General features: G+C 33.5%; 2 protein-coding genes across 5 annotated transcripts in view; one reads left to right on the forward strand and one right to left on the reverse strand.

Moving 5' to 3' along the window:
* LOC117326091 (trafficking protein particle complex subunit 13-like) overlaps nt 1-26,627 on the forward strand; it is a 151,421-nt gene that overhangs the window by 8,471 nt on the left and 116,323 nt on the right. The gene's annotated exons all lie outside the window — the stretch shown is intronic.
* The window catches only part of LOC117326090, a 28,463-nt gene continuing 13,256 nt past the window's right edge, over nt 11,421-26,627 (reverse strand). For both annotated transcript variants that reach the window (XM_033882699.1, XM_033882700.1), the window contains 2 exons: nt 18,166-18,337; nt 11,421-13,916 (listed from right to left, as the gene is read on the reverse strand). In XM_033882699.1, the coding sequence (XP_033738590.1) occupies nt 13,222-13,916; nt 18,166-18,337 (867 nt within the window). In that variant the 3' untranslated portion in view covers nt 11,421-13,221. The remainder of the gene's footprint in view (nt 13,917-18,165; nt 18,338-26,627) is intronic.

A 26,627-nucleotide genomic window follows, 5' to 3' on the forward strand; every position in this document is an offset into this window, starting at 1 on the left:
TAAATATCGGGTCTTTTAATGCAGGTGGTCTATAAATATAGGCAGTCTTTTAATGCAGGTGGTCTATAAATATAGGCAGTCTTTTAATGCAGGTGGTCTCTCAATATAGAGTCTTTTAATGCAGGTGGTCTATAAATATAGGCAGTCTTTTAATGCAGGTGATCTATAAATATAGGCAGTCTTTTAATGCAGATGGTCTATAAATATAGGGTCTTTTAATGCAGGTGGTCTATAAATATAGGCAGTCTTTTAATGCAGATGGTCTCGTTATATAGAGTTTCTTAATGTTAGGAGGTATCTTAATATAGGCAGTAAAATACATGTCTCTTAATCTACTCATTGGTCATCTTTTAATCAATGCAGGTGGTCTCTTGAATAAAGGTTTTTTTTTTATGCATATGGTCTCTTAAATGCAATTGGTCTTTTAATGCAGGTGGACTAGCAAGGTGTACAGACTTGGTTGTGTTTCTGTAAGCATATAGTAAATTAGTATCAGATGATATATTTACATAACAATTCAGAAAGTGATCGTCATAAAAAAGGTTGAAAAAATTGGTGAAGGAATCTAAATGTTATTAAAGAAGAAATAAAATGTCATTGAAACTGTAATACATGTCTGGATTGCGATAAAATCTGTTAATAACGCTGTAGTATTTTGAATGCTCATCATCAACTGGGCCATTCAAATTCACACAAGTCAGAACCAGGGATCTCAACAGACCACAGATCTCAGATCAATACGTTCCAAACTAAGCTTGTATAGACAAATTTGGTGTATTTTTAGCCGACTTGTTAACAGTATTGAGGAGCGAGCAGTCCACACTGTTACGATTTTTCTGTGTTCGTTGAGAGCGGAAACCATATTGGCATGCAAGCTTAGACTGTCTAGTGATTTCAGGATTCATTTAGAGAATCTACCCGATGCTACGGCTTTAGTTCCTTGTATGGTATCCTGCATGCTATGTAAATCTCTCGTGATCAAGTTTAGCAAATTGACTTATGGAAATATACACCGTCTTCTACAGAGGGTTATAAATAAATTTTGGAGTGGACTTAAGAATTCTGTGGTCTAGTTTAGAAAGCATTTCGCTTTCTTTTCATGAAGAGATGCTGCCATTTTAGGTCTTATTACAGAAGGCAAATTTTATCAGACGGTATAGCCAAAACTAACTGGCGTCCACATTGAGCCTAAATCCAATGACCCAGTGACTAAATTGAACCAATCAACTGGTGCGCAACACTACCCAATTACAAGTACCCAAATTGAACAAATAAAAACAAGAAAATATTTTTACTGAATATCTAATGCAGCCCTTTTTATTTATTGGTACTTGCAAATAATTGTGTTATGAATGCCGCTCCCTTATTTTTTTGCACGCTTCCGTCCGGACCAACAAAAGCATATCACCATAAGTTAACATTTTTATATAACTTGTTTTGCAATTGTTGTAAAATAAATGAATAGCATACAAATTACCTATTCTTCATACTAGATCATTCATTGAAGGGCAAGGCACCCAAAACTGAGATGTATTCCGAAGACATGAAAATAGATCGTCTAAGTTTGCTGTATTTGCAGCAGAAAGGAATTGTTTTTTTATGCCAAATATCCTCTGATTCAGGATTGGCCACATGCACCAAAGAAGAAAATTTACATGTACAACTAATTTAACATTTGTACATTTTAGCTGTCTAGCCTGTTTGTTGGATTGATCAGTCAGTGACGTGAAAGTGTCTCTTAAATATCAAGTACCATTTCCATGGTTATATTGGATGATAGATTCTCAGGCGAAGTTGATCGATTGGGTGTAGTTTTTTATTACGGTAATTTCATATTGAGTTTACAGTTAAATATATACAAACATGCATTGTTTTTTCAGTGTATATGATATGAACACTTAACATGTAAGTAACTTATTTGCTAAGTCACCTGTTCGGAGTTGTAGCTCTTTGTTTGTGTGAATGCAGTTATTTGTCTGTTGGTGAAGTTGATGGATAACGTATGTCAGAAAAAATGGCTTGTTTGTCTGGTAGAGAGAGAAAAAAACAACACAGGCTTCAGAAAATACATGTATTATGTATCGGTGAACGTACTGTTCTGAAAAAAGATTTAGTAAGGCTCCTTCTGCTGAAGTGTTCCTAAAGTGCTCTTTTGTAATCTCACCTCAGAATAGTAGTACAGGATGACTGAGGATCCAGTGCATGTTAAAAGATGCTACAAAAATATTGAATTTTCTAGAATTGATAACGGAGCAAGGAAAAACAGTGGTCCGATGGCCTTACCAATAGATTTGATATCTGGGTGATTTGATATTGTTGACTTGCTTACCTGATAGGCAATAAAGTGCAAATTTTCTTGTAATCTTTACCAGTTTTCATTTAAATGTTTTAAGATGCCACCATTTCAGTATATATAATTGGACCACTATGTTTTAACTACAGACTAGTACTTTTAAACATGAACTTGTCCGTAGGACCATTGAGGCTGAAATTTTAAAATTTCTCATCCTAGATATCATTATATTTTGATATTATTTTGACAAGTTTTTTTGACTTGAAACATATTTTGTTTGACATCCAAATAACCTCACTGCACTTACAAAAATACAAAAGGGGTGAAATTTATAAAGCCATGTACAAGGAAAAGTTTCGATGTGAAATCTGGGTGGAAAAAATAACAATTCTATTTTTCCTTTATGCATACCATTATGTAGCGAAAACAACCAGAATCTTTGGTTAAAAGTCTGAAGATCATACTGGCAGATCCAAGTTAGGTCAGGAACTTTCTATGTTTCATTTAGTGTACCCATCCTCTTTTTTCTGAACAAAACGTGGGGGTGGGCCTTTACAGGGGGCAGGTTATACTCATTAGGTCTAATACAGTAATTATCATCAGTAACCTTTTTCACCAGTAATTATTTACTTTTGGTGATTCATGACAAACAGCCATGTTATGTTCTAAAATTACAGTAATTATGTAATATAGAATGTAACGTTCTAATGATATGTTGGAAGGCAGTTTTGTGGAACAACTTGGTTCATTTGTAACTCAAGATACTGTAGTATGCTTTTTTTCCAGTTCGTGCTTTTGTATGGAGTACCTATAACAACATAGTTCACCTTCCCTGTCAATAAAGTGTGAGAAGGTCTCTAAGTGCTGTTTCTCAGATGTCAGAACCTTCAGGAATGGAGAAATCATGTAAAAAAAGATATATGACAGAATACTAAGGTGAAGTTCTGTGATTGAAGCTGTATAAATACAGAATGTTTTTTTCAAAGAACACTTACGTTTTCCTGTACACTAATACACTAATGGCCCCTTGCATTATTTTTGTTTGCATGAAAATATTTTAACACAATATATTTGATGGAGACCAGTGATGCTAATGTGCTCCCTTAAAATAAATGATATCTTCATTGAAACCCTTTACAAAATATGTGCTAAAAACTTTAAACATCAATGTGTGCTGAAATAAACTTTACAATTTGTTCATTGATTTTTTTAACCTTTCAATGGTTATTGATTTTTAAAGCCTTTCAAACTGTCTGGAAACCTTACAAGTTAGTGGTACATTGAAAACCTTACAATTTATAAGTTGAAATCATTAGATACTGTTCAGTTCAAAGAAGAGCAGAATGTAAGGAGAAATTTCATATTCAAACTAATAGTCAATTGTAATTGAATTTTTTTTTTTTTATAAATTTGATATTTGATAAACGGGTATACACCCACAAAATGTATAATCTTTGTAATGTTTGCATATATTTATAGAGAAAATCACAATGTTGGTCGACTAAAAGTGGAGGGGAATGAGGGTCATAAATGAAGAGATAATTTAACATTCACCAAGAATGGGATTTGATTGAATACAATAGAACTAATAGTGTTTTTAGAGTCTCCTTTTTTCTGCAGGTACTGTCAAGGACATATTTTCAGCAAAGCTAATCTTGGATTACATCAACCCATCGAGAATTTACAGTCAAGGACATTTCTACTGTCATGAGAGCCGCAAATTGCAAAATGCAATTTGTTTCTTGATTAAAAAATTGGAAAAAAAATGTATTAAAAGTCTGGATGTTGATTGCAAGAAGACATGTTTGATTAAATTAATGATTAATGAAAAATGTTCTACACATATCACTAGAGTGTTTGCTTCCAAAGAAAATTAGTCAACCGAACATCTTGGATTAAATCCTCAAAATTGGTCAGTACCCAGAGCATGCTTCTAAACCTTAGACTGTGTCATCAGATTTACCCTTTCGATTATATTCCGTGTGGTTTACTCAGTGATGTTAGGGTCTGACAGGGACCCTGTAGTCCCTAGGTGACCATCCAATCTTGTATCAAAATGTATCTTCCATATCTAGTTTGTGCTATATGCTTAGAGTTATCAGCTGACTGGGCCAATTGTAAAAATTAAATTATAAAAATCTTCCAACAGTCCCTGAATCATTAAGGGATTTCATTAACTTTAAATTTTTCCAGTAGGCAGGCAGTGAACTGTATTAAAGAGGTTCCTAAATTCCTATAATGCCTTCCTCATTGGAAAGCTTTAGTTGAAAGAAATTCCCTTAACTGAAGGATCGTGGATACAGCCTGGAGAAACACTAGTCTATAACAATTTTAGATTTAAAAGTTAAGGTCTGAGCTAAACTACTGTCATTGCAACTGGGTGTTTTAATATACATTTTGATAATGGATCACAATTTCTACACTACCATTATAACATTTCTCCCACATGTATATCCCCAAGTATGGTCGGATGGGAGGGGGGAGGGGGCATGGTCTGATTTTCTGATCAACATGAAAGGTATGGGGGCCACCTGTCTGACCATGTGGGTTTTCCCTGAGTAAGACACCACTTGACCAGGAAGTTTCTCACTTCCATCCCGGCCAACAAGATTAATAGAAGTTGGTATAACTTGTTTCGCAATTGTGTCAAATAAAGTTTTTAAGGTTTAATGACTTACTACAACTTGAATTCAGGATTCCATCTAGTAATGCTCATCACTTTCTTCTGTCCATTTGTCAACATAAATGGTAGAGAAGTGTGATACCTGAGTGTCGATAGGGTATGTTAGGTATCAGACCATCGGTAAGCTGAAATGATGAATTCTTATTCCAAACGTGATTTGTCACATACAATGTATCTACTCTGTTGTCAGTGGGACATCATTAGTATCCATGACATGAATTATTCCGTGGACATGCATGTAATATATATAACCCAGCAGGGCTGTGATTGGCTGTAGGTCCCCTTTGTTTCAGTTGTGACATCATAGCTTCATGGTGTCACATGCCATTTAATTTACAATCACCAAAAAGAGACTTGGGGGGGGAATGAAGACATAGGTCATTTCAATTTCATATCAGTCCCAAAATCAATGTTGCAAAAAATATCATAGGTTTGTGATAAAATTGTATCTTCAAATGGAATTTATGAATGTTCGACTTTGATAAATTAATTGTCTCTGACAGGGAACTCCAGTGGGACAGCCTGTTTAACAATCAAAGTCAGTGATTGAGTAATGTAGAAACAATGGATTTCCTATATCTTATAAAGCCGTATGTTCCTTTATCAGGTCGGACCAATTGTATTGAATAGGTACGGTATCATATAATGGAACACAATTGAACAATTCAAGCGAGTTCCAAAGATGGAAGCCGTCGCTCACTTCAAACATAAAAAAAAACGATTATTTTGCTTTTTTACGTAACAAATGTAAGATCAATACCTGAATAGTTCTGTGAAACATTGACTTATATAATTTATAAAGTTTCACTGCAAATGGGGAGTCCCCCATCTCGTTTTCAACAAAAAGTACTTTTGCATGACAAATGAAAGATCACAGTTTCAGTAAGCCATCTTGGATTTGAAAGGTACTTTAAAAACAAAAGGATCTATGAGAACGGTTTGGTTCAGCTGGTACAGTGCACTCCATTATGAGTACAGCAGATTCATACGACTGGTATGAACCCTATACAGGAGTGCATAGTAGGACTTTTGTTGTTGATGAATATATATATATCTACCTGTAATTATCTTCATGAAACCTATTTGGGCCATATTTCCGCCCCGAAAACCAATATACCAATGCAGAATTCTAAAGTGCTTTCCCCAAATTTGATGATTTAAAAAGAAAAAAAATAATAAAATAACTTTGTGGTTTTTTTTTATTTTAAGCATATATTTCAATGCCCATGCAAAATATCATGTGAAATTTATCTTTTTTATAAAATAAATGTGTTTCAGCCTTTCAGACTTTGTAAGATAGGTATATCAATTTGAATTGGAATACCTAATTTTATCTATTCAGATACTTTTCTTGACAATTCATGAATCCCAAAGGAACACAAGGAAAACAAAATTTAAAAAACTGATAAGTGAAGAACATGGTTCATTTAATAAGACTCTATTTAGATGCTGATTTGCTGAATGAAAAGGAACACAGTTTTGTCTGTTTACGGTTTTTATTTCATTTGTATCAAATAATTCAACAAGGAAAAATGGATGTGATCAATCGACCATTACTTAAAACACGAAGGTCTTGTGTGACCACAGGATCCATACACAAACAAAATGGCCACAATGAAGTCAAGGTCACACTACCATGTAATACCTGGCAAGGTTAGGGTCTAAATGAGAGAGGGGATGGCAAAGTAATTAGCGAGGCTGCCGAGGGAGTTACTGATTATGATTTGATAAGAATCTTTACTTCAAACTTCATGAATATAGTAACATATAATCATTTATATTAATTTTCGACAAGTTATTTTCGTTGATATATCAATAAATATATAACAAAGACTCTTATTCTCAAGGTCATATAAAGGTGAGGTGGTGGGATAGGATGGGGTGGAGCAAAGCTGGGCAAGAGAGTGGATATAGGCCAAACCATTCATACTACCGCTGTTCAGTACGTCTGAACTTATGGTAACTTTAGCTCTGCAACATGTAACTGGTTTATTTATTTATGTTGTAGATGTATATAAAAATTCAAATTCAATTTTCTAATTTGCCTTATCTTTCGAGAAAAAATAATTTAGTCCCCATATCGCTGTGAAATTTGATTGATAAAGACCATCAGTAAAATTAGTTTAAATTTCTGTAAAAGTGAATTTTTTATATTAAATAGAATTGTTGCTATTTGCAGCCCTGGTTTATTCTGTTAAACACAAGTAGTATCAAAGGGTGTTTTCCTTAATTCTGCTATGTATATAACATATCTGATTGTAGAGCGGGAGAGGATCTAAAAGTCGTCCTTAAATCTTGTTTTTCATCGATTTGTGTAAGAGTTATCTCCCATAACATTGCAGAGTTATCCCCCTTACCTGTTCAGAAACATTATCCATAACAATGCATACTTCTATACCTTAATATTATTTATATAGAAAATTACTGCTGTTAAAGATGTTGAACCGTTTAGTACAATTTGTAGGGAACTCTTATAGAAAAAGTCATGGATGCATACATCCTTAACAAACTTGGAAAGTTCAGGGTGACAGGGGAAACAGAGTTTGGGAGGAGAGGGGGAGCTGGTTAAGTCATTGTAGAAGTTTTATGATTAAATCACATCCTTGTATATGGTATTAAACTCCTCTGACATACATTGTGGGCTCACGCATCAAATGGATGGCATTTCATCATCTTCATAACAACAGTTAATAATCATTTCTCCAATCACAATTTGCTAATTCAACAAATATAGTACAGTGCTATGTAACAAAACAAATAACGATGTAATCTTATCATCTCTTAATAAATTTATATACATGTACAGTGTTTTCTGACTTAACTGATCTTTCCTGGGATCATTTAGTTTAGCCAGTTTGTTGACAGTTGTATATTATAATATAAATCAGCCACACTGGTTTGCCAGTTTGGACAATATCTGGATTGGACAGAGTCCGTTTTAGACAGAGCATCCTGTATATCATATCCCTATTTTTCAGACAGTATATGTAAAGCTAATACATAGTGGTGTGGCTTGGACAATCAAATATTATTTGTGGCATTTTTTTTAATGAAGTGTAATTTATATATAAATATATATATATATATGGGTGGGCTTCTTCATCCATTGGTCGTACATCGATCATTATTCTCATCTATCTGAAAAGCTGTTTTAATAATAATAATATTTTTTTCCAGTCATCATATTGATTCAATTAATACGCTCATGTCTGACAATAAGCCCATCCATGTCTATATATAGTTGATTGACAATGTTGATAATTGATAAAGTCAGTCTTTCTGACCATTAGTTTTTCTGTCTGAGTATACCTATATATAGAACTATGTGTTCCTGTTCTGTGTCGGTGATGTTCGCTTTTGTAATATATTTGTGTCTTGATAAAGGCCCAGGCGGATTACCTTAAAGATTTGACAAATCACTTGTCTGTACTCTGAATATTATGTCATTGATCATATATATTTACATATAAGCTATTTTTATATATATAGGTACCGGACACGGAGGATAAGAACATTTTAATATATAGAACTAGATATACTTCTTATTACTATTATAATACCTTCAACAGTTGCTATAGATCAGTTTTGTTATTTACATCTAAATAATATACATAATTAATGTATATACATTGTATGTATAATAATATATTATATATATAATACAATGATACATATGGTATTCTACTGGAGTGAAACTTGTCTCATCCAATACCCTGTAGGATACAACATTTTGTCAGATAAGACAGGTTTATGTGATATCTATTTATAGAATTACGACACTTTGATTAGATAGGAAGTAATGGAAGGGGTCAGATTAGACAGGATGTCAGATACAAGAGTATAATTAGACAGGTTTCACTATACAAACAGTCAATGATGGAATGCAACAAAAAGGACTGGCTTTTAAAATCTCCAAGTTTTATAGCACTCATGAGAGGATGTAATGTTAAAAATATCATTCATATTTCAATAACCGAGCATCATTCATGAAAAATGAATTCTTTAAAAAAAAGAAAAGCATATCATAGTATTTTGAAAAGCTAGCCTTTATTGGTTTTTCTTTTCATTCAATTCTTAAATTTTATGTCAATTTTGAAAGTAAAAAAAAAAAAATGGTTTACGTATATTTTTTTTTATCTCTTTAATATATGAATTTTATTTCAGTTTTCAATTATACATACCTATATATATAGCAACATTTTACATAACTAGCATCCCAGCAAGCTTTTTGTATATGATATGATGATACAAATTAATATATGGTCAAATTTTGAATAGGCATACATATCCAGTGAATACATAATATGGCAGTTTCTAGAAAAAGTTGTTACCATATGAAAAATTCACATGATCAGAAAGTCTGGGGTGTCAGACTGACTTGCCTTGATGGGAAATTACCAAGACTGAGCCATTTTTCCTGAAGGTGAAAAAGAGGTTGTGATGGTCTGTTCCTCATGCTAAAATCACATGGTGGAAATTTTTGCCTATGGCATCTAACACTGCCCAGGAAACAATGGACATAGATTTGTGTTAAAACCAGAGGCAGGTAGAATACTCAGTACAAAGGAATCTTTATATGAAAAGGAACATGATACAGCTGCATTAAGAAGAGTTCCGCTAAGGGAGACAACTACATTTCATGCAATTTTCAATCCTTAATGTGAAGAAAAAAAAACACTAAAGAAAAGTTACAAAAAACAAAAACAAAATTAGTTAAATTGAACTATAAAATTAAACAAACTAGAAGAAAAAATATATTATATATATGTTATGTTGATTTTGGGCAGTCATGTGAGAAGTATATAACAGGGTGGACAGTTCTGAAAATTGTGCTATAGTCCATATAAGGCCAGTAGCCATTCTTCCGCTAGTCTTGACCAGAATTATTGACATATTTTCTGTTTTCATATTTATATAGTCCCCTGAAGGATGGGTAGTTAATAATTTTCTCAGTCACAACCAAAAAGCTTCCTTATTCTAAACTCTAAAAGCTTGAAGAAGTGAAATTTTGGTCCCAACAGCATAAGACTGTCCGTACAAGGTTCGCTAATGTTCACATGTTTTCCGAAATTTTACCTATTTCATGTTCGTCATGTACTTATAAGACATTTTATCAAACTCTTGATTCAATTTATCTGTTCTCTATTTCTTGGAGCAATAGCTTTATTTTTACCTTTACCATAAAGTTATTGGCATGTAGAGAACATCTCAGAACCAAATCCATTGTAGATTAATTCTTCAAAAGCCATTAACAAAACTGGCACAAAATGGAAGATTTTTTCACCGATATCATTTAATTGTGACATGATAAAAATAACCTGTTATAAGCTTAAGAGTCCCTGCCTAAGCATTAAGTACAGTCAAACATGTCCATTAAGGTCACTTAAACCAACAGTCTTAGGAGAGAAACTCCTGATTATTGTCTTTTAACTTCCTTTAATTTCTTGTCATGTCAACGTCTTAGAGAACATGATTCTGTATTTGTTATACATTCTGTATTTAATACACCAATTGTGTGAAATCATAATTTTCAGACAACATAAACGAAGAGTTCTTGATGACAAAAATCAATTTTCTGAGTCACTGTTGTATCTATTTTCCCCCCAAATGAATCCAATCTTCACACCTAAAGCTTTTTGAAGTCGATCCTGAACTCAAACACCAGATTGGTTGTGGTTTTATGAAAATGCTTTCGACTATTCTTGAAATAAATTTTATGGTAGTTGTGTGATAAAAAAAAATATATCTGGAAAATTGGAAAACCAAACTAATGGCTGATGAAAATGAACAGATTTGTAAAGAAAAAGATGCCATTTTGAATGCTATCAAAGACAGTGGTTGCTTGGTGTTGTGTGTCTGTGTCTACAGTGATAGATCGTTCTCGGCATGTAAAAGACATGTTGCTCGCCTATGGTTGCAGTAGATAAGACCAACCAGAGGCATTACCCAAATTGATTACAATGTATAGCCAATATTGATTTTTTTCAGAAATTACATCATTATACCAAGTCCTTAAAGGAAAAGGTTTGCCTGTATGTGTAACGTTAATTACATTGACAACATCAGTTACCTGCCATATCTACAGCATACATATTGATTCTCCGCTGTTCTTGTCTCTTGGTAAACTGATGCATTATATAATATGGATATGTTGTGATATTTAAAGTTTCCAGAAATGTTTGTAAAGTACCATAAAATTAGTTAATATTGAACCCATTTTGACATAGCTGTAGTTCTTACTAATTTTAGGAAATAATTATTTTTTCCTTTGAAAATCAACTTAATTTTGTGGGACTGCAGTCATTTTGTGTTTCCAAATTTTTAAGAAATTGTGCATTACTAAATTAAAATATGTATGTAAAATTGATCAACTTTTATTAGATTGTTATAAATATATTATCCATGTGTACATTGGAAAATGCCTCACATATTTGTGATGTGTGCTGTCATCAATACTTGTGTACCTTTTAAGTGTGTCATCAGTTCAGGTGTACTGTATATACCCTTTTATTTTTTGTGTACTGTGATTTTATGTCATCAATACTTGTGTACCTTTCAAGTGTGTCATCAGTTCAGGTGTACTGTATATACCCTTTTATTTTTTGTGTACTGTGATTTTATGTCATAAATACTTGTGTACCTTTCAAGTGTGTCATAAGTTCAGGTGTACTGTATACCCTAGTATTTTTTTGTGGGCCTGTTAAATGTTTTATCAATTTGTGTGTACCATGGTCTTTTGTCATCAATACTTGTTTAATGTTTCATCAATTTATGTGTACTGTGGTCTTATGTCATCAATACTTGTGTACCTTTTGGGTATGCCATCAGTTCAGATGTACTGTAAATATCCCTTGTATTTTGTTTGTGCCATTTAAATGTTTCATTAACTTGTGTTGTAACTACGGTACACGTAGTTCATCAAAAGAATGGGGAATGTGTGTCGTTATTATACTACTTTTTGCTATAACAGGTGACCAAGTAAGTCTGAAGACTTTCAAACATATTCATCTTTGGCGGTATAGCATCTGTATGAGAGCACTGGGGTTCTACCTAATTGATGTTGCGATTCTGGGCCGACCATTTACCCAAGGCTAAGGACTCATTATATTATATTCTGTTATTAGATTTACTTCATTTGCCAAGAAATTTCTGTTATTGCTTCCTCTTGATATATTATCACTGTGTTTTGTGGTTTATATTGATGTAACAAAACAGTTGTATAGGAAAAAGCTATAAATATTTAAATAGATATTTAAATACATACAGCTTACAAGCTAAGGATTTTCTACACTAATATCACTTTTATAGTATTTACTTACTCCATGTGTACAAATTCATGATGAACCTATATATTTAACGGACAATTTCATATAATAGCATGTACCACATTTATCTGAAGATAATAAGCCCATGCCTGGTAATAAGCCCATCCCTATTTATGGTAGCTTATAATATAGTAATATAGATCTTCTGCTTGTGATAAGCCAACTCTTAAGAACTTTGAGTCAAAAATTGTGTGTTGGCCCCTGGGCTTATTGCAGGATAAATATGGTACAGGCAATCTTCTTATTTTACTAGTGGATACACACATACAGAGTTTTCATATCGACTCTTAAATGAATTTTTTTATTTTAGAAAATGAAAAATTGAATAGAAACTGATGGACAAAATGGTAACATTATTGGCAAAATAAAGTTTTCTTTGCATCGTTCTCTTATAATTACATGAAATTACATAATAACATTAATTAAATTAATTAATTACAGAAATCAATTAAAAGGAATTCAAGCCCATTGAGGAATCATTAATTTTTGGTTTCTGACATATATATGACATGTATAATGAGCATTTATGAATGAGGTCATGATCATCATGGTATTTGGGAAGCTTGAAACAGGTATAACAGATCTGTTGTATACACATTGACAGTCATTGGAATAGTAGGGGAAACTTTCCCGTTTTCAACTAAGATACTGATGAAATCAAAATGCACATATATACCATTAACAAATGATAAAAAAAAAAAAAAAAAAAATCACATGCCAACCACTTATTCCAAATATGGTCATTCATGGCAACGTCTATTCCTGGAATTTGAATAAATTATAACAATCTGTTTCCAATCCACACACTCATGAATTTATATATATATATATTAATAATATTGTACACTGAGTCTATACTCATCTAAGATGATACATTATCACGTACTATTTTCTGCTGCTCCATTATATAACTTTGTATGCTATAACACAGTGATTTTTTCACTCACAGAGCCTTGCTCATCGTCCGTTACCTCAGTCACAAATAGCGGTGCTGATAAGGCAGCCATGTTGGCCTGGTTTACTATTCCTGATGCAATGCTAAAATGGCGAAATTGTTGTTGCTTTCGACTTTCCAAAAAATTGGAAATAAAATTTTTGATCACTCGAATCACGGAAAGAATCACATACATCCCGGGAATTGTGAACATGATCCATATAGGTATTTCCGACGCTAAATCGGCGTCAGGTTTCGGAAGTGTAAACCGTATTGCAGCTAGCACTATTAGGCAGTTGAAACTAGAAGTTTCTAGTGCAGCAGATTGACAAAATTTCGGTTTTTGGCGAAACACTTTTGAAAGACCAAAGGTTATGGCGAAAGCTGTAATTGGAAGTAGAAGTGCCGCTAACACAGCGTAAATTTTGATATCATCGAACATGTACATGTTTATATACACTCCTAAGGTAATGTATAATATCGTTGCGAGAAGAAGGAATGGCTTGATGATCCAGGTCAGTAGGGCGTCCGCCATTCCTGGTTTAAAACGGTTTATCACAAGTCCGGCAGTGTAAGCAAAGAACGTGGAGGCCAGCCAGATCTCAAAGTTGTAAATAACCTTTGATATACTTTTCTGTCCAAAGTATTGTCCCAACACAGATATCCACATTGGAGCTGTACCTAAAGTGAAATTAGTTTTTCATGAGAAACAGAATCTTGCACTTGAGATAAATATGATGTATAAAAAGCTAGAAATCTCTATTATCTTCCCTTAATTCTGCTTAATTTAAGTCAATTTAAGTTAAGATATGAATCATTGATATTGTGTCATAACTTATTGGCACTTGACGCTCAGAAAATTAATCTTAGATAAATGTTTTATTTACCTATTGAAATTATAACATCATTGGTATTACTATTCCTGACTATTTCTTAATTAAGTAATTTATAGTCTAAAACTTTTCATTTCAGAGATCTATGCTACCGTAAATGTCTGAAGTCATACTGTAAATAAAATCTGTAATGTGTTTGTAGATTGAGCTGACAATGCTGGGGTACATATGTCAAAGATAAACTATATAAACCTTTTAGAAAAGTAACAAGGTTTTATCTGTGAATAATATTTGTTATTTTACCGAGCCTGTATAAGAGATATCGGAATGGTGAAATATAACCTCCACATTTGATCTGTATACTAGTTGGAATGGCCTCATTTAGCATACTACCTTATTCTTCCTCATAACTGCACCTCCTTTTAAGAGCTTTGCATCCTTTTTGCAGTCAGCGCATCCAATCCTTTTATCGTAATTCCATTATGTCAAAAACATATTATGACTCTATTTTGAGAATTTCAGACAGTTTTATAGTAATCATTCTCATTTGTCAAATACCAAGCTAAAGGGCATTTTTTTGGATGAACTACTGTAACTGTCTTTTTATATTATATAAATACATTGACCTTGATCCTGGCAAGGTGTTGAAATCCAACTTACAGGCATGTTATTATGCTCAAAGATGCAAAATCCATTAAGTAAATAAAATAAAACATATGTGCTGCAAATGTGTATTCAATAAGAAAAAGCTGGCTGTTAAATGTAGGGTATTAGTGGCTGTTCTGCATAAATAAATGGATTCATATCAACGCTTAAAAAATAATCCTATCATGAGCAAAACGAGTGTCAGCTAGAAGGCTTATTTCTGAAACTCTTTTAGCTGACTGTTTTTGATATTCTGCAAATATGAAGAAGAGAGCGTGTTTGTTGGCAAGGACTTGTGGATAAATATGATGAAATGATGAGTGTGACACTCTCTTCCATTGATGGTCAAGATTCATCAGTGACCAAAACTAAGCCATAAATAGGATGAGCTAATCAAAAATGCTGTATTAGGTCCTTTTTTTGTATTTGGACATGATGAGTTCACTTCCTGAAAAGTATTCTTTGACCTTGAAATATTTTGGACACATTAAAAACAATTGTTTTTCATTTAATTATTAAATAACTACCATTAATAAATTGCGATATATTTTCAAACTTTATGAGACATCTGGGTATATATATATAAAATGAATGCTTGGAAGATATCAAATTTAGGTCAGTATCTCGCAATTAAGGAGTGGACATTAATTGACCTTGATATTGTATTACAGACGTAGAATACAGTTTCCGTACCAGCTAGCTTGCTTCATCAGGTTTAGATCACACCTTGGTATAAAAACTTATCATTAGTAACCTCAATATAGAATTAACTTGTAAATATTGACATTCTCTACGCCTTTGGATGATGTTTCCTACGACTCCCATCTGGCATTGTTTATTGTTTAGGTGACTGAAGTGACCTTCAGAGTGAGGCACTCATGGTGGACACTGGACGGCTGGGTAATTCTACATCAGGCTAAAACATATGGCCATCTTGGAGTAGTTTTATATGCATGGTGGCTAATTATTTTCCGGTAATCAACTGAGTATTAGAAGATTTCATTTTTGAAACAGTAAAACATGTTATTGATTATTTATAGTGCTCCTGGATGGTAAAATTTGAAATCTACCATTGGAAGTGAGGATAGAATGAAATTAATAAATCTACTTCCGCTTTCTGATTTAGAATGACAAGGATTTAGTAATGTTTCATGGAGAGAATAACTCACAATGACAGGGGTTTGCAGTGTTTATTTGTTTACTGAATACTAAACTATATTTATCAATAAATATGACCCTGCCTACAAAAAGCCTGGCTGAGGCACCTTCTTCATTTTTGCCGAATCGTCTTTTTGAAAAGAATAAGTATCAAATAAAGATAAACCGTCCCCAATTTTCAAGGTGAGGGGGCTTATTTGAGGTTACTTACAAATATTATCTGAAAATGTATACCATCATTTTGACAGATTTATTTAAGTTTTAATAGATCAGAGTGATGCAGAAGCAATATTGACAGTGACAGAAATTTGGGTATGATTTAATGGAGAAAATAAGTATAATTATGACCCAGTTTTCTGTATGTTTTAATGGAGAATATAAGCATCGTGATGACACAGATTTCTGTAAGTTTTAATGGAGATCACAAGCATCATAGTAATGCTTGGTTTTGTTTTTGTTTAACGTCCTATTAACAGCCAGGGTCATTTAAGGACGTGCAAGGTTTTGGAGGTGGAGGAAAGCCGGAGTACCCGGAGAAAAACCACCAGCCTGCGGTCAGTACCTGGCAACTGCACCACGTAGGTTTCGAACTCGCAACCCAGAGGTGGAGGGCTAGTGATAAAGTGTCAGGACACCTTAACCACTCGGCCACCGTGGCCCCTAATAGTGATGCAGATTTGTTTCTTTGGAAATCATAAGCATCATGATGACACAGATTTCTGTAAGTTTTAATGGAGATTACTTACAGGGATCATAGTGATGCAGATTTGTTCCTTTAAAATGGAAATCATAAGCATCATGATAACACAGATTTCTGTATGTTTTAACGGAGAATATAAGCATCGTGATGACACAGATTTCTGTAAGTTTTAATGGAGATCACAAGCATCATAGTGATGCGAATTTGTTTCTTTAAAATGGAAATTATAAGCATCGTGATGACACAGTTGCATATTGGCGGATAATTACAAACACTATGGCGACACAGACTTCTGTGTTTCAGATTGATTTATATTTACAAGTACAGACAACATGTAGTCATGGATGTAATGTGGTATGCCAGTAACTAATACACAAAATGCTGCGAATAGTTTTGAGATAATTCCTGTTGACTGTGACATTTCTTGGCATATTAAGTTGTCTCTAAAGACCTTAATCACACAAACTGAGAGTCGGGAGTATATGTAATATCAAACTCCGGATACATCTATACAGTACATGCTTCCAACAGAGAACTCAGACAAAGTTACTTGTGACAACTATTTTTCTACAAATATATTGTAGAGGTAATTTGTGTCAGTGGATGAAGCTTCTAACACAATTAAGTGTGTTATGTATATAGTGTACATGGGATACAGATGCTGACGGTGATAGGAAGGTGGGCGTTAGATGGTGATAGTTCCTCTATGATCTAAGCCACATAGCTTCATGCTCATACAGTACTAATTGCAAAACTGTCCACATCTGACAAGTTGCATGTACATTTTCAATTTGTAATTGTGCATAGCTTATGCTGTGATCTGTTTCGAGCCCCAAGTGGTGTATGATTCTGCCTCAGCCTCCAAGCAATCTGTGCAAAAGCCCTGCATTCTAATTTGTGCCATTAATGATGTGTATGAACAAATAGTTTTGTCACCCTGGTAAAATGCTAGCTGATTCCTAGACTTGGCTAGAGACAATTTGTTTTTATCTCAGTATCTGTAGACCATCATGAGTTGAATTTGCAAATTGATCTTGGGTTCGATCCCAATATACCTCTGTTTGAGAGGCATTTAAAAAACATTGTTGCATTTTTGGCTGTCTTAAAGGACTTATTTTTTTAGAAAGATTTTTATTTAAGGGGAAAATGTCTCTTGGATTAAATTGATCACATAATGTGAATCATCTAGTCATTTGTAGTGAATTGGCTAGACAAAGTGTATAAACAATAAACATATTTTGATTTGTGTTTTTGAGACCTGGTTAGATTCTGCTGAAATACTGAGGAAAACACTTTGAATTGATGTATGATGTATAAAAAAGAAGTTTCTGAATTTTATGTTTAAATTAATGTTCCTCTTTTCATGATGAATGAATTACGGTATGTTTAAAAATAGTGATCCCTTCTATGATGAACGAATCTTTGTTGACTTGAAACTTTTATGTCACTCCTTTCTCTGAAAGTTTTCTCTGAAAGTATTTTCTTCGATATTTGTGCCTAGAAAGATTCCAAAATGCCAAAATGGTATATTTGATTTGGAATTATCTGGCATCTTTATGATTAAGATGCCAGCCAGATATATAGAGTATCTTACCTAGCATGACAATGATGCTGAGAAGATTCATAGCGAGGCTGAGCGGAAGGTCAGCTTGACTGACCACGACTGCGACATGGCCAAGCCCACCTCCTGGAACGCATGCCACACACAGCAGACCGAATCGAATGCTTAGTTCTAGAGGCAGCATCATGGCTATACCGAAGGCTAGCTGCAAAAGAAAAAAATACAGATTGGTACTAAAATTAAGAAAATAAATAGATGTAAATATCAGTGGACATCGTATTTTCATGCTTTTTGTCTGTAACGTAGAAAAACCAATTTCCTCTATACAGTCTTGTATAGAAAACTATGAAGGTGGCTCTCTTCATCCTCGTCAAATTTGAAGAAAGGCTAATATTTGACTACACAAAAATAATTATGTTTCACAGTGTGTATGGATGTACACAATGTTTTATGGAAGATGTATTGTATGATTATTATTTAGATGTAAATTCTTATTTATCTGTACCAGCTATAGGTATCATATTTTCTGACAATTAAGCCAAGCTTGTCTGCATGGTATTTAAGTCCACTCATATACATTGCTCTTCTGCAAAATAATCAACAATTTTATTTAATTGTCCTGTTATACGTGCTCAACTGCTGACTGATTCAAAATCACAAGAATCACTAAAAGTGTACGTGTGTGTGTGTCCTGTGTATTGTGGGGGTGGTGGTGGTAGAGGGGTGGGGGTGGGGCGGGGGTGGGGTGGGTGGGGTAAGAATCCTGATGAACCTGCAGTAGATACGATGGTATAAAAGAGGTCTGACTGAAAAACCCAGGTAATAAGCTAGAAGTTAAAAGTATAAGGACAGGGAGCCCAACACAGGAGTTTGTTCGTATATCGGTTGTTTATTCCAGACTGTTCTTTACATGTTTTGTCTCTAGTTAAAAGTTAAGTGTGTGTACCCTATTGAGTCAAAAGTTAGGTGTGCATACCCTTGACTTATTGCAGAATAAATACGGTAGCAGTTTTACATTGGACATTGACCTCTGGTACCACAACGAAAATACCAGTGTTAGTCAGATGTTCTATATGACAGGATATGATTTTAATCCGATGTCGCAGACAAAGTTATAAATCAATAATACGTTTATCATGTATATTACTACAATGCTAGGGTGTTTGTAGCTCCCGCTGTCTCGGTGAGGTAATGGAAGATTTCTGAGAAGAATCTGCATGTAGACACCTTAATTATATGTTGTAGATTCAAACGAGATCACTGTTGAGGAGTTCAAATTTTATCTGAGAGGCATGAACTAGATTCTAGACTTAAATGTAAAAAACATTGTTTGTGCCTTTATAAGGTTAATTTAAGGGTTATACCCTCAATTTCACAAAATGCATTTCTTCCGTTTCTGTGAAGGAATACCAAACACTGACCTCATAAAAGAAGTCTTGTAAAACTGGGACCTCTTGTTTGGTGGCCATCAATTATATTATCAAAAAGAAAAATTGTAATAAAACTTAATATTGTTGAGCTAGGACATCAGTTATCGAAGATCTGTAGAAAATAATATTTATTAAGAGCTACATGTAATCTTAATTCAATTCTACAATGCATCACGTCAGAAGGTTGATTAATACTAAATCATATTTTGAATTGTGTAATAAAAATATGGTGAACAAGCTAAAATACTTTCGTATTGCAATTAACCAAATATGATTTGTAACTCTGTTATATAAAGTGAATGTTTCAATAATAGATGGAGTGTTCTGGTTCGTTTCTGTACCAATACTCATGGGTAATGTTTATTGGGAATTACCTTAAGCTTTTAAATGTTTGATGATATTTCCGATACCAAATGTCCATGTGAACATATAATGAAATAGACTTAAGATGCGATACGCTGCATCGAAATGTCATAAGTATTTACTGCATAATTTCGAATGAGTAGTACTAGTGTAATTGTATTAACTGGTCAGGTGACATCATGTGACCAATCAGAATAAAGCGTTTATGATAGTGATATGACAAATGGCCACAGATGATTCGCAGAGTTCTAATGAACTGATGCAATGCCAGATGTTGATACTGCATTATTTCACGGCTACAAATATTTATTAGCTGTAGGAAATGGTTCTTTACTCTGGGGATATTAGTGATGTATGCGTTTATGTCATATTATAATGCCTAACAGCAAAGACAGGCAATTTGTCTTTTTTCATTTTCAGCTATTCACATTCACCATTAGGTTTTGGCCTTGTACAAAAAGTATTTATGCCTGTATTACATAAATATGAATCTTTTTAGTGTTACCGAATATTAAATATGAATATTTTGTGTAACTGAATATTAGGTGGATTTAAAGTTGTTATTTAAATTTATAGATGAAGCCCTTAGATAATGTTTATCTCCAAAATGTTTGAAAATAAACAAACAAACAAAAGCAAGAACTATTACACATTTTTTACACCCTAAACACCAAACTAAAATGGCAACTTCCTGTACTGGGGTACCCTGGAATAATGTCCGATCCTTGTAATATTTTACAAATTGAAAATAAAAGCTGTGAGTAAATTGAATTGTCACAGTTAACTTAAACTACGTCCCTTCTTCACAATGTCAGAAAGGGAAATTACGTCCCTTCTTCAAGATGTCAGAAAGGGAAATTACGTCCCTTCTTCACAACGTCAGAAAGGGAAATTACGTCCCTTCTTCACAATGTCAGAAAGGGAAATTACGTCCCTTCTTCACAATGTCAGAAAGGGAAATTACGTCCCTTCTTCACAATGTCAGAAAGGGCACTTATGTTGTCAATGCAATCTGTGATGTCTTAATCCTTGCTTGAAATACAATATGTAAAAGTATCAAGGTTTATCACAGATTCTACATAAACACTCCAGGCTTACTGTTAATATATAATTATATCATACACAGTTACTAATATTTCTCATTACACATCTGAATTCAAAGTTCCGAATCTCATTACATGTATATACGTATCATATGGTTTCAGTTTCCAATTTTGTCTTCTTGTACACAGTCCTGCTTGGAGCTTAGTCACGGGCTTTACACTGTGATTTCAAAGATGGAGACAATATCAGTCAGCTTTATAAATACAATAAAGACATCACTTCAGGAAAGATTATTTTGTTTAAGTGCTAAAATCATCACATTTCTTGTAAGGCCGGTTTTAGCATTAAATGTTGAAGAAGTTGATAAGATAACAAATCGTTGTTGTCTCATGGCCGAGGCTTCGGTGTTCCTTTCCTTATTGATTCATCTAGCCACAAATCCTCAAGCTTCGCTGTGGATTTCTGTTGTCAGATAAGATTGTAAAACTAGAGTCATACTACTGGTTATAGAAGACACTTCGCCTGGTAGACCGTTGTTTTTTATATGAAAAATGATACAGAAATTGTAGTTATTGCTATGATTGCTCGGATCAGCAATTATTTGAATCTAAATCTACAAAGTAAAATCTTGATATAATAATCAATAAGTCCCATTGGTATTTGAAGTGAGAATATTTTTATTGTCACGATAAGAAATTATGAACTGTTAAACGCGAAGAATTTGTTGATGGAATTAAGTCAGCTAGCCAAGAAGGGAGAATGTACAAGAATTGTGTAGGAACCATGCAGTCATATGAATTTTCATGATGAAGGAAAGAACAAATTTTACAAAATTTAATATTTTTACTGAATTTTGATCATGAATATTGAAATGAACATTTAGGCCAACGTTGATACTTTGTTACATCAAAAATATTATTGATCAATGATATTATACATTTTATAATGGAGGGCGGTGATGTATTTTAAGATTCACTGTGAAGCATCATACAGCAAGATGTTTACAATTATCTGATTGGCTGCGGCCTTGAAGTTTTCATGTTAAGAGTTTTTATCATTTTTTTTGTAATTATTTATGTTTGTGACTGAATTCAACATCAGTTGCAGTGTCCTTGACATTGACATTATCTGGTCTCTCAAAGAACGTCCCTCGCTGCTGCTAAATGTTACTATAGCACTGTTGATTGTTGTTTTGGCCTTTGGTATTTCTCTAATGGCAAAAGTGCATTATATTGAGAAGACAGTATCAGTATTCGCTTTCAGAAAAAAAAGAAAGAAAAGAAAATGGCTATGTTGTTACAATAGGTATCCAAACAACTCTGAGTACATGTGGACTTTTTTTTCAAATGCTACACTGCAAGCTGCGTATACATTGCTTGTAACATAAATGTATAAAAGGGCACTCATTGTATAGAAATGTATCTAATTAACACTAACAAATGAAATTGTTTTATAATAACGTCCTTAAATGATTACTGATAAGACTGAAAGTCAAATTTACAAAAAGAGAGATACAAAAATCTTGGGTATTCTTTGAAAATAAAAACCTGTGTATTTTTGTTTTCAGTTGATCAGAATTACTCTTTTTGTCGAAAAATGTAGTACATGTATCTTCAAGGACTATAACCATTTTAGAATTATAAATATGCACAAGTCATATGAAGCGTTTTATTGGTGAGAAAAATGTTATAGCTGCCAGATGGATCTATTACCCACAGGTGGTGAACTCTGGTATAAATTTATTCATGGCAATCAGAATCGTCAGGAAATGTTTATTGACGGCATTGTTACAGTGTAGCGTTTCAGCAGTGTTTGTCACTCCGGGATTTCGTTCGCGCGGGCTTGCATGCCGGGTCAACTGTCGAAGGATAATGGACATCTCATGATGGAGTATGAATGTTTTATTTAAGGCTGATCAGTACTGACACCTCACTGCGGAAAGGCGTATTCTCTGACCACTGATTGCCTCTTATTGATTCTAACACTATATTTAGGTCACAAATGAAACATCGGAATTCTTTTTACTCCTTCGTGGCGTGAACAACTCACACATCACGTAAACTTTGCCTGATTTACAGTTTTTAGACATTGTAAATAAACAACAGAATAGAGAATCTAATGAATATTACAAAATTGATTTATTCCAATCAAATCATTCACATATTTCATTGTAGAATCTTGGTTCTAAGTTTAACTAATTTCCTTTAAACAAAGATGGAAGTTAAAAGGTCTCAAGATTGAGACATGTTCATTAGCTATAATAAAATGTTTTCCTGTGAAATATTAAGCTAAATGAATATTTGAAAGGCAAGGAACAATCATAAAACTCACTTGGGAAACAAAAAGAATTATTTGTGAATCTGATGATAGGTGAAACTGAAAGACAAATTAGGTAAGAGATGGAATGGACAGGCTAATCAGGCAAGAGGTGAAATTGATTGGTCAATCAGATGAGAGATTGAACTGATAGGCCAATCAGATGAGAGATGGAACTGACACTGGCCAATTAGATGAGAGATAGAACTGACACTGGCCAATCAGGTGAGAGATAGCAATGGCACTGGCTAATCAGATGAGAGATGGAACTGACACTGGCCAATCAGGTGAGAGATTAAACTGATAGGCCAATCAGGTGAAAGATGGAACTGATACTGGCCAATCAGGTTAGAGATGGAAGTGACAGGTCAATGGAAGTGACAGATGCACAAAAAATATTAGAATAGTAACGATTGATCTCCAGAAATTTTGTGAAAATACTTTTTTTTTAAATGAATGCATGATGCAAAACAGTTCATTAATGGTTTTCCTATGTAGAGTTACAGAAATGTTCTGGTTTCCCTGGACCAGAACTATTTTTCTAAATTTTGTCTTTGGAAATGTTCTCAGGGAAACAAAATTGTACATTATCCCCTAAAATATTAGTTTTAACTGTGTAGTGTAGCATAAAAAAGTATTTGTTGTCTTAAAGGAATTCAGTACAATAACTTGTGTACAGGAACAATTGGACATTGTTAAGGGAACAATTGGACATTGTTCTGATTTTAATAGATTAATGTTTTACTTTTATTGATATCTGTAAACAAGATGCAAAATTCTGTCAAGTGAGAGAGATAACATAGATGGTATATAGATATATGGTACAGACTCAGGGTCAGTGGACTCTTGATCGGTCAGTGGGAGAAAGAAGATGAAAAAAAAACCCAGTTTATACTGATACTACTGTGTATCAATGGGAAAATAATTTGGTATAAATTGATCTTCTATTATTTGGTTCCTACATTGGATTTTTTTTTCTATCTGCAGTCCCGTTGATGAAAATGCCAATAAAATTGTGATTGAATCACCATAAACGGTGGCCAGACAACCCAGCTAATGGTGGCAGTATTGTATACTATTATGACCAAACTGGCGACTGTACAATTATTTTCATCCCCATCAAGTTGTGGAGAAACAGTTAGGTATAACGTCTTTAATGTTCCTGGGTAGCTATTAACTTAAGTGCATGAGAAGAGTTGATTCATCTCATGCAGGATCTCACAAAGAAATGTGCACAAAATTACCAGAAAAAAAATCTCTCAGCTGTTTTTATTCATTGATCTAGTATGGATTTGTCCATGGAAGCTATTCTACGAGCCATTTCTATATAAAGCATTTCACCATGTTTTTCAATTGCCTGGATACTTCTGGAAGCTCCAATGAAATGATAGAATACCTTCATGTACATTGTGTATGTTGCGGAGGCTGAGACAGCCATATCAGAACTACTTTTTTTTTAGTAAATTCAGCAATTTTTGTGGTATTTTATTTTCTCATGTTTTGCAATTTAGTACTTCCTGGTATATTTTATTTAATCACAAATTGTAAAATAAAAATAACAACAGTAATCAGAAGAATCGGGCAAATTAAGCATTGAGCCTTAATCATTTTATTTGATGTACATATTTTCAAGGTTCTGGGATGTTCAGTTGAACTACGTAATTTTAAGTCAGTCTTTAATTTTCATATTCTTACCATTTTTCATGCAAGATAAAAAAATTCTGTTCTGTTGTCAGGTGCACTACTTTTCTATTTCTTTGGGAACACTCTCCTTGTTATGATGTAATACTCAATTTTATCAGACATTAGTAAGAATTGTGGGAACAAGGAATTAATTGTCATTGTTTCCAGCTGATTTGTCTGGAGGCTCCGGAATCTTATCTGGGGGCATTGGCCTTCAATCATCAATAGAAAAGTCGTTGACACCATTCTCTGGCTTCAAGTAAACGCTCTGAAGAAATGTTGCCAAGAACAATGAAAAAAGCAAACATCCCTTGTATAAAGCCTCTAATTCTGATGTACAGGCGCTGATTTTATTTTCTCAAGGGTCTTGTATCAGCAGATTTCATTTGATTGTTCTAGCATTGCTAAATATTTGTTGTGGCATGGCAATCAAATGTTGGTGTATAGTCCCACCGAGTTCAGATAATATCAGTTGATGAATGTCATAGACCGATTATAAATATCATCATTATTATTGTATCATAAAGTAATTAGATAAATAACAATGATAATGCCTACAGAACAGTAATAGATATATTAGGTGGGCTTATTGATAGATGTAGGCTTATTGAAAGATGTAGGCTTATTGATAGATGTAGGCTTATTGATAGATGTAGGCTTATTGATAGATGTAGGCTTATTGATATATGTAGGCTTATTGATAGATGTAGGCTTATTGATAAACATAGGCTTATTGATAAATGTAGACCTATATTAATAGAAGTAGACTTATTGATAGGCATAGGCTTATTGATATAAGTATAAGGCTTATTGATATATATATATATACATATATGTTGATATATGTATAGACTTATTGATAGATGTAGGCTTATTGATAGACATATGCTAATTGATATACGTAGGCTTATTGATAGACGTAGTCTTATTGATAGACGTAGTCTTATTGATAGATGTAGGCTTATTGATAGATGTAGACTTATTGATAGACATAGACTTATTGCTTGACATATGCTTATTGATATACAAAGGCTTATTGGTATATGTAGGCTTATTGATATGGACAGGCTTATTGAGAGATGTAGGCTTATTGATAGAAGTAGACTTATTGATAGGCATGGCTTATTATCATATTGTTCGGTAGGTATTATAATGATCAAATATAGTGTTAAAAAAAATGTCCAGAAATGAAAAATTATCTTACTTAATAATACTAGTCACTTACATGTGAAATAGCTGATATAGGATCTGAAAAGTTTTCACTTCATATGAAATTTCATAAAACAAGCCTTAAAAGTTATATTTTTCCTAGCCTTAATTCTTATCTCATAACTCAGAAAACTTACATTTTGACAGGTTTTAAGTCAATATGTGGAGGACAAAATCGATCGGAGTCAGCCATTTTGTTGTGCCATTCACTATTATGTATGTGTATATCTTTAGATTCTTTACACCAGTAAAACTTGACGTGTAAGTTAAGTAAGTCTTTATGTCAGGTATCTAAACAGTAAATAACTGTCAATTAGTATTGGTAGTTTGTTGAAAGGATTTAAAGAAAAGACAAGCAAGATATGTCAGCTCCTCTCAAAACAAATTGAATGTTTGTTTCAACCTTCTTACTGGACTCGTCAGTGATGCTAAGGGCCTCACGAAGTGTTC

This window comes from Pecten maximus, chromosome 4, assembly GCF_902652985.1.
Source record: "Pecten maximus chromosome 4, xPecMax1.1, whole genome shotgun sequence".
Taxonomy (NCBI): Eukaryota; Metazoa; Mollusca; class Bivalvia; order Pectinida; family Pectinidae; genus Pecten; species Pecten maximus.